Here is a 10,192-nt window from a genome sequence, read left to right as displayed (position 1 = left end):
AAAAAAAAATCTACCCTAGCTGTTCTAAGGAAGAAAAAAATGGGCATTCTCCTCCTGTGGATTTACAACCTCTGAAAATGCACTGAATGGTCAGCTATGAGTTGATTCCAACTTGAGAGCAATACAGTCTTTTAAAATTTGTTATAACTGTAGATTCAGAAATAGAAAAGTGTGTTAAATCCTCTGTGTTATGTGGAAATAGAATGTTTAAAATTATCTTTATTCTGAAGTGCTGCTGGTGGCTGCTGGTGTTATGGCTTTAAGGTTACTTGGTGGAGTTGGAACGTTGGCCACTTGGGCCTGGAGGGCTCGTGGTGCACTCTATGGCATCTGGAGGTGGTGTTCCCACTGATAATGTTCAGGCAACAGGATTGGAGAGGGAGATCATGATCGCTGTTTGGAAAGGCCAAGATCCAGACAATATGCTTGCTCCAAAGGCTGCTGCAGGGCCCAAGGGAGATCCTAATTTAGTTCCCTCCATCACCAAAAAGAAAACAGTAGGCTGCATCTGTGAAGAAGACAACAGTGCTGTGATCTGGGTTTGGCTACACTCAGGTGATATGCTGCCCTGGAACTGTGGAACCCATTACAAGCTGGTGCCTAGTTAGCTCACTGAGCAAGCCTCTAAATGGGCTTACAATGATGCACTGTAAAGGTGCCACAATGTGTTTCCTTTTTTCTGGTAAAGACTAGCCATTGCTTTGGCTAATTCCCCCATAAAAAAAATCTATCTCTATATCTATCTATCTATCTATCTATCTATCTATCTATCTATCTATCTATCATCTATCTATCTATCTATCTCTATCATCTCTATCTATATATATCTATATATGTATATCTCTATATATATCTTTTTTTAAAAAAATTTCACTAGTTTATTTACAAAATTAGAATGTATTGTTTTTAAGAACAGATTCTTTCCATTTTCCTTACCCCACCCCCATCAAATTGTACAACCCCATTTTTAATCCTTTCACATCCTCATCCCTCTGCTTCCAGCCTCTTTCACTCCTTTTGGATCCTTATACTCATTCTACAATAATGGTTTTATACAATATTTATCCTTGTGGCACTGAGTTCACTCAGCAAAATGCTCTCCAGTCCCTCCCAAGTTGGGTAATAATTTACAAAATCATTGCTCCTGTGTGCTGCATAGTAATCCATTGTGTGAATGTGCCATAATTTCTCAATCCATTCATTTGTAGTTGGACATTGGAGCTGTTTCCATGTTTTTACGATGGTGAGTAATGCTGCTATGAACACTGTTGTAGGACTCACTCCTTCTCATATGCCAAAAATATATGAGAGGAAGTTTCACAATCCTTGCCAGTAAGGAGCACTCTGGTTATACTTCCGCCTTGACAGGTGGGTTTGTTCTTTTGACTGTCCATGAGATATTCAATAGTTTTTGCCAACACCACAGTTCTTCAATCTTCCATATTCATTGTTCAACCTTCACATATTGAAAACATGATGACTTGGGTGAGTCACACCTGTAAACTGACATCCTTGCTCTTTAGCATTTTAAAGAGGTCCTGGACAACAAATTTTCCCAGTGCAACATATATTTCAGATTTCTTCACCACTGCTAGTTTGGATGTTGATTATGAATCTAAGTAAAATGAAATTATTTACAACTTCAATTTTTTTTCTCCATCTCTCTCTATAAATGTCATTAAAAAATTTAGAGACTGATTGAAATTTTATTTTCTTTCCACAGCTCTATTTCTGTATTGGGTAATGGCGTTTATTACCAAGACTATAAAATTGGTCAAGTATTGGCAGTCTGGTTGGGGGGTATCAGACCTACGCTTCTGCATCACAGGCATGATGGTCATCTTGAATGGACTCTTGATGGCTGTGGAGATCAATGTAATTCGGGTTAGGGTATGTATCTGAAAGTGTTGGTTTTGTTTCTGGGATTCAAGACCCCAATGTCAGTTATTACTGTAAGCAAGAAATCATTAGTATTTAAGAAAAAGCCCCTCCCTCGTTGCTGTCAAGTCAGAACCAGCTTGCAGCCTGCCCTACAGCCGGTTTTTGGAAGCTGTAAATAGAATTGAAAAAGATTGCTGGTTCGTGGAGTCAAACTGCCAGACATGCTGCCTTTGGGATAGCAGCACCACCAGAGCTTCTCTGTTTTTAAGAGAAGGAGCAAATAGATAAGATGTATATGTGTAATCATAAACTAATCATTGAGCTTAAGACCATTAGTGTTTTACAAATTACATTATGTCTTGAGTATTCGGTGCAGCAATAACAGCACTATTTTAAGTGGATGGATATAACAATTATTTTCTCACAGTTAAGGAAACTGAAAGTCCAAATTTAGGGTGTCACTTTGAGAGAAAAGCTCTCTCCCTGTCAGCTCTAAAAAAAGGTCTTTATCTATTCAGTTTCTGCTTTCCAGTTCCTTACAGATTTCCATGTGACCTGGATTTATCTTACCTTATTCCTCCTCAGCTCACTTGCTTAATCTCTTTTGTATCTCAAAAGAGATTGATTTAAGATAAAACTTAAATGCTGTTTTATGTTAAATGACACTCTATTCTCCATAACCAGAGGCAGAGAGATTACGATTTATAACATGTATTTGGGGGGGGGGCATAATTAAATTAATAAAACATTATGATCTTAGCATCTATTTATTCATTCACAAATATTGATCAAGGGTCTACTGTGTATCAGATATTATGATCAGTTCATATTGTAGATGAAATTGAAAGTTCTTTCATTCATGATTAGTCCAAAACACAGCTAGAATAGGAAAACTACTATATTTCTAGAAATTTGAAGCTAAAAAGAAGATGATCTAGTTCAGTCTATTTATTTTATTGATAGTGATCTTCTATAGAGATCAATTAAGCTATATATGCAAAGTAAAAGAGTCAGGACTCATATTTGGTCTTGTGATTATAAACCTATTATATTTTCTACCACATATCTTGTCAATTATGTAAGTTGCAAGTAAGTGATCTTTTATTATGTATTTTCTATTGGGGAATTTACCGTCTGAATCACAGATATAGATATATATATATTGCATTGAATAGAGAAAAATAGTCAAACCACAAATTAGCAGAATGATTCAACAATGGTTTCGTTAATACATAAAAATATAAATAATGTAAAAACAATAGTTTCATTGACTCTGTCATAGGATACCAAGAAATATTGATTATTAGTGTTTACTATCTTTTCACATGGTAAGTGAGCTTTTAGAATTGGCCCCAAGAATAGGAAGTGTGAAATTCTGGCACTTAAGTAGCTAATCTAGTAACAACAAAGGGAAAATATTCCAAAGGATATCTCACATAAAGATGGAAAGAACTATTGAAATAGAAATTTGGCCCCTGGTAATAAAAATGTAGATGAGATTAGGATTTTATTTTAAATATGTGAAAAAAAAAATTAGGCTAATTGTTCCATATACTTTTTGCTGCCATAGAGATATGTATTCTTCATGAATCCTCAGAAGGTAAAGCCCCCTGAAGACCTCCAGGATCTGGGTGTGAGATTTCTGCAACCATTTGTGAATTTACTGTCAAAAGCAACATATTGGTGGATGAATACACTTATTATATCAGCTCATAAAAAGCCTATTGATCTGAAAGCAATTGGAAAATTGCCAATAGCAATGAGAGCAGTAACAAATTATGTTTGCTTGAAGGATGCCTATGAAGAACAAAAGGTAATTTAGTGTCTGTTTTCTGTGCCCATATTTGTAAAGACTGGATCTGCAAAATATAAAGATACAAAACTTAGATACTCTCCATCATTTTGAAGGGCTGATTTCCACCATCTATCTTTCCCTATAACTTTGAGCCAGGTCCATTGGGCTACTAAGGAAAGACTATGGTAAAAAACCTAGTATGAAGAAAACCACTACAATACACTTTTGTTGTCCTATTTGCCTGGTCAGTGCAAGAGGAAGGCCACAAATAACTTTATCTTCACTAGGAATCTGATCAAGTAGCAAAGTTCAAGATAAAAATAATGAGGGCTTATTACAACAAAATAGGGGTAGTTAATAGATTTCTTATTATTGTTAAGTCTTTCCTTAATAATCTTATCAATAGTTTTGTTATATAAAGCTAAACTAGTTGTTGTTGTCATTGTTAAGTGCTATTGTATCATAGACGACTCATAGCGACCTTATGAATGAAAGATCTGAACACTTGTATAACTTTCATCGTTTCTCCAAGTTCATAGAGTTTTCAGAGGCAAGCTATTAAGGAAGTGGATACCACTTAATTGGGGAGTTCCACCAAACACTGTTCACCAGGGGTAGCCATTATCACATTTGACACATTAGTGTCACATTGTTTAGCATCACAGTAAACACGAGTTATTTCTGTACAGCAAATAGGCACACCAGTGCTATGTATGCCACTTAGAAGAATGTTTGGCCAAAAACAATTAAAACCAGGTCTGAGGGCCGCAGATTAAAATCATCCACTTTTGACTTGGTAGCATAACTTTCCAGCCACCCAGCCCCCAGAGCTCTATGTTCATGTTATTTTTGTAGTTGATTTACCTTAATAAGCTCTTTAAGGAATTACAATCTTAACTTACTTATTGACTGAAATTTAGATTATGTAATAAAAACTCAAGAAACTAAACTAGATTAAGGATAATCTTCTGCTTATTCCATGTATCATTCTGATGTCTGCCAAAATTAATCTCCTTTGATGCTTTCCTGGGGTATCTATAATTGCTTTTTAAATTTTAAATATGAGAAGTTTTCTTATATTTTCAATTTGCCTTGTGATCATTTTGAATAATCATATATACTGGCCACAGTGGCAGATATATTTCATATTAAAATCACCTTCAAATATCTAAAATACTAAATCTCAAATACTAATCTCAAATACTAAAATGTAAAATAGCAATTGAACAAAACAGGAACTTTGGTAAACTAGTTAAAGATTCTTTTGGTTCCTCTAAATTAAGATCAACAAAGCATTTATGGTAAATGGTGAAAATGACCTCTGTTTTGTGTCAGAAAGGCATTATGAAATTGATATTGCAGGAAATAGTTACTACAGATGAACCTGAGTCATCTCTCCAGTTTCACCTCTGGGAATAGTATTGCATAATATTTTTAAAAGACTTTGCTAAAGTAAAGATTCATAATATACCTTACTTTAAATTTTCCAAGTGCTAGTCATCATAGATTTGTTTAAAGATAGTATAGCAATGCCTCCTATCTATAAACTAAAAAAAATATTATCAAAATTTTACTCTAAAAAAAAGAGTTAAATGTAAAATACAATTGAACTCTCTTTTTTGAGCTAGTTTCTTTGCCTCAGTGAACTAATTTTATCTATCCCTTCTCAGGCTTTGTTATGGTGGTGGTTCACATTTTTAAAACTTTCAAACAATGAAATGCAAATGTGGGAAGCTATGATTTGTTTTGAGCATATTTTTAATTTATATTTATCTGAAATATATTGACAACCATTTGTGGAGATGAGATTCCTAGGATGACAAGCACTTTGAGGTTGGGGTGATCTATTTTGTAGTACGTAGTAATTTGAGGATGATTTAGTAACCCTAGAATCTTGACTACTCTGTCATAACACCAGTCTTTGTGCCTTTATTGTCTGTTTTCCTATACACTACTGAATAAAAGAATACGAATTACATACACACATTTTCAAAATCAAAGGAAATGAAACTTATTTCTGCTTTAAGAATTTCGTGTCCTGCTTTGACAACTGCAAATCACCCAGAGAAATTAATAGACTGGCTATTTGCTCTTCATTCTTTGTAGCTGACACAGATGTATGCAACACCTCTACTGTCTATTTCTTGTTGTGTGCTCTTGAGTCAAAACCAACTAATAGCCAGCACTTCAGTGGGTTTTTAGAGGCAGTAATACTCATGGGAGAATATTATCCATCTTTCTGTTGCAGAGTAGCTGGTGGATTTGAACTATGTGCCTTTGGAATTGCAGTACAGTTTCTTACCACAAGGCCACCAGAGCTCTCCACTGTACAGCTACTCTTTGTGTTAGCATTTAATGACACAGAACTATGCAAACTACACTGAAAGGAATTCATTATCTAGTAGGTTTTATTTTGGTTCATCTGACTTTTCTTTCAGAAAAAAGCAGCAGATCGTCCCAATCGAACTCCATCTATATGGCTAGCAATGTACAGAGCTTTTGGACGACCGATTCTACTTAGTAGCACATTCCGTTATCTGGCTGACTTGCTGGGCTTTGCTGGACCTCTCTGCATTTCCGGGATAGTTCAGCGTGTGAATGAGACCCAGAATGGGACAAATAACACAACAGGAGTAAGTTTATCGTACTATTGAAAGGAAACAAGTTATTGGCAGGTTTTATTGTAATTGTCACTTTTTATTAATGTACTTTTTATGAGTTCAAGAAAGATTATTTACAGATATTTGAGTAATTTCCTTTAAAAGAAAATAGCTCTCATAGAGAAAATTACTTATTTATGTATTCATTGAATGAATCTGTCCAAGAAAATGATTTTTAGATTCAGTGCCTGTAAACATTTAATGAGTGTCCGCTATGTGTTAGAAACTATGCCTGGAAATTTCACATTGAATATTTTATTTGATATTTATGGCAACTCTTTAAAGAATTTTTATGCATGAGTATTCGAGGGTGGCTGAGTCACTCTCTAGAGGCCCGTGACCACGACTTTTAGCTATGTAATTTGTACTGGGTATACTTCTCTTACAACAAATGTCATTACCTTGTTTTGCAATGATCACAGCAAGTCACATTGTGATATTTTTATTTGGCATTGTGTTTCTGTTATGAATATATAATCATTTATTTGCAGTTCTTGAGACAGCTACATTTGTGAGCATTTGAGTTTTGGGGTTTTTTTCCCCCTACATAAATACTACTTTCCTTGCTTTGAAGAGAAAAAGCTCTAATTCAGATGGATTGGTTTTCTTTTTTTATTCTTAGTCTGATTTCTGGTCCTCTTTTCTCCACCTACTGAAATCTTACGTATTATGAAAGCCTACATTCAGTATTGACGGTCCTGTGAAACTTTGTTCTGACCATCTTCATTAGAATGTTTTTCTCCCAAGTATTCCCTTGACCCAATGTTTGCTTCACTTTGACACTTACTATGAGGTCTTTTCCGTCACTTGCTGTATCTGAGAGCTGGACAATGAATAAGGATGACAAAAGAAGAATTGCTGCCTTTGAGTTGTAGTATTGGAGAGGAGTGCTGACTATCTCTTGGTTGAGTTTTAGAAGAAGTACAGCCAGCGTGCTCTTTGGAGGCAAAGATGGTGAAGTTTCATCTTTCATACTTTGGACATGAGAGGCTATTCCTTGGAAATGGACATCATGTTTGGAAGAGAAGACCCTCAGTGAGAGGGTGTCAGAGATGATGAGGATGATTCAGAATAGGGCAGGGTTCAGGTCTGTTGTTCACAGGGTCACGGTGAGTCGCACTCAAGTTGAAGACACCTAACAATAATAAAAACAACAATGTATGCTTTTTATAAAGAAGCATATAATTTATGCTAGATCTCACTTATTTAGATTTTAAGATCTGTGTCTATATCCATGCCACAAAGCTTAGACCAGATTTCTAAAATATTCATGCTCAATTATTGACATAAACTAGATAATTGCTTTTACCACAGAAAATACTTTTGCAATATTTTTCTTTATTAGCTTGATTACTTAAATTTATCTAAATTATACATGAGGTACTCTATAATCTTTCTCACTTATACTATTAATTATTTTTCTGAGAAGATACAGGATTTACATATTTGTGTGTATCCCCACAGTTAAAAAGAAGGGACAGGGATTAAATTCTATTGGATTTAAATCCGAAAAAGAGGAAAATACCCACACTAAAACAGTCATCTCTCCCTGTTTTCCAACAAGCAATACTCTGTGCTGTTGGTACAAATAAAACTCAGTCAACTTTCTATACCATTATGATGACTTCAGTCATTTTTCCTACCCCAAACCAGTTTTAATGTGTTCTGTTTTGTCACGTGGGAGAAATTAATAGTGAAACTGTTGTTGTTGTTGTTGTTATGTGCCATCGAGTCTCCTGTGACTCATAGCAACCCTATGTACAACAGCTCTAAACTCTGCTCTGTCCTGTGCCAATCGTCTCTGATATACCCATCCTGATTACCCCAGTCACTGAATCAATCCACCTCATAGAGGGTCTTCCACTCTTGCTTCGTCCCTCATTTATAATTTATTTCATTAATAAAAATAAGCTATCTCAAAGTTAGAAAAATCCACTATGAAAAATTATTTTAAAATTAATAAGGCTACAAAAATGGCATATTTTGGGGCTATGCTATTGAATAATTGACTGGAAAAAGTCAGGAACTGTAGTCTTGAATATGACTTGAAGCTCAACATCAAGAAGACAAAGATTCTCCCTCTACTGGGAAATTGATAGCACTATGACAGATGGAGACGAGATTGAGATTGTTAACAATTTCAGCTGGCTTGGCTCCACAATCAACACCCTTGGCACCAGCAGTCAGGAAATCAAAAGAAGAATTCTAGGAAAATCTGCTGTCAGGGAGCTCTACAGAGTATTGAGGAGTAAGGATGTCAGTAGATATTAAGGTGCACCATGGTCTTCACAATTACTTGGTACGCATCAGAGAGCTGGACAGTGACTAAGGATGACAGAAGAAGAATTGATGCCTTTGCGTTGTGATGTCAGAGAAGCATATTGAACATACATGGACCACCAAGAGAACAAATAGGTCTGCCTTGGAGAGGTTGGAACCAAGTTTCTTCTTGGAGTCAAGGATTGTGAAGCTGTGTCTCACATATTTTGAGCACATGGCCAGGAGGGACTAGTCTTTGGAGAAGGACATCATGCTTGGAAGGGACAGCACAGGCGAGGAAGACCCCAGGTGAGATGGATTGACACAGTAATTAGGGTAAATAGAGATAGGTGTGTCAGAGTCGGACTGGCTCAGGATAGGGCTGATTTCAAATATATTGTACATAAGGTAACTTATAAGTTGCACATGAATAGATGGCACATAACAGCAGCAGCAACAACTATATTCCATTGAATTGCTGATCAACTCATGATTTTGCTGTTTCTACTTAGAAACTAGAGTCTAAATGAATCTCTATTTTACTTTGTTGTTTATTGTCTTCAAGTCAAGCATGTCTCATAGAAACCCTATTAACAAAAGGCGTGAAGCCCCTCTATGACTATTGACATTTGTCAAAGTTCATAGAGTTTCTGGAGGCATGCCGTTTAGGAATTTCCTGCTTTACATGTTACTTATTAAAATTAAAAGAAAATATTTTTGCAGACAATACATTGTTATGCACTTGCAAGTTGGAATTGACTCATAGATAATCCACCAGTGGTTAAGAGGCAGTATTTGCATGGGAAGAGATGATTGCCTGCCTTTCTTCCATGGAACAGCTGATATATTTGACCACATGCTTAATTCCTTATCATTAAATTATTACAGCTATTTGATAAAAATTTACCAAAGCACAAGGAAGAATTCAAGATACTAAAGAGCTGAACAGAAAATTTCAAAAGGCAGCTCAGAATGACAAAGTAAAATATTACAATGAAATGTGCAAGGAGTTGGAGTCAGAAAACCAAAAGGGTCAAACTCGCTCAGCATTTCTTAAACTCAAGGACTTGAAGAACTAGTTCAAACCTCGAGTTGCTATAATCAAGGATGCTTTAGGCAGACTATTAAATGATCCAGGAGGTATCAAAAGAAGATGGAAAGAATATACTGAGTCATTGTATCAAAAGGAATTGGCAGACACAGAAGAATTTAACGAAACAACATACGAGCAAGAGCCTATGGTGATGAAGGAAGAAGTTCAAGATGCTTTGAATGAAATAGCGAAAAATAAGGCCCCAGGAACAGATGGTATACCAATTAACATATTTCAGCTAACAGATTCTGCCCTGGATGTGCTCACCAAGTTGTGTCAAGAGATGTGGAGAACAACCACTTGGCCGACTGAGTGGAAGAGATCGATATTTGTTCCCATTCCCAAGAAAGGTGACCCAAGAGAGTGTGGAAACTACAGAACAATATCATTGATTTCACATGCAAGCAAGATTCTGTTGAAGATTATCCAAAAACGACTGGAATAGCACATCAACAGAGAATTGCCAGAAGTCCAGGCTGGGTTTAGAAGGGGTCGTGGTACTAG

At 35.9% G+C, this 10,192-nt stretch overlaps 1 protein-coding gene across 3 annotated transcripts in view; it reads left to right on the top strand.

The window, feature by feature from the left end:
- Window positions 1–10,192, top strand: part of ABCC9 (ATP-binding cassette, sub-family C (CFTR/MRP), member 9) — a 227,669-nt gene that overhangs the window by 33,987 nt on the left and 183,490 nt on the right. For 2 of the 3 annotated variants that reach the window (XM_006897200.1, XM_006897199.1), the window contains exons 4-6: window positions 1,724–1,890; window positions 3,452–3,694; window positions 6,115–6,309. In XM_006897200.1, the coding sequence (XP_006897262.1) occupies window positions 1,724–1,890; window positions 3,452–3,694; window positions 6,115–6,309 (605 nt within the window). Of the gene's footprint in view, window positions 1–1,723; window positions 1,891–3,451; window positions 3,695–6,114; window positions 6,318–10,192 lie in introns of all 3 variants that reach the window. The other variant, XM_006897201.1, reaches the window with a different exon arrangement.

The sequence above is a fragment of the Elephantulus edwardii genome, unplaced genomic scaffold (genome assembly GCF_000299155.1).
Source record: "Elephantulus edwardii isolate Elephantulus edwardi_28Jun2011 unplaced genomic scaffold, EleEdw1.0 scaffold00206, whole genome shotgun sequence".
Taxonomy (NCBI): domain Eukaryota; kingdom Metazoa; phylum Chordata; class Mammalia; order Macroscelidea; family Macroscelididae; genus Elephantulus; species Elephantulus edwardii.
This window is presented reverse-complemented; position numbering and strand designations above follow the sequence as displayed.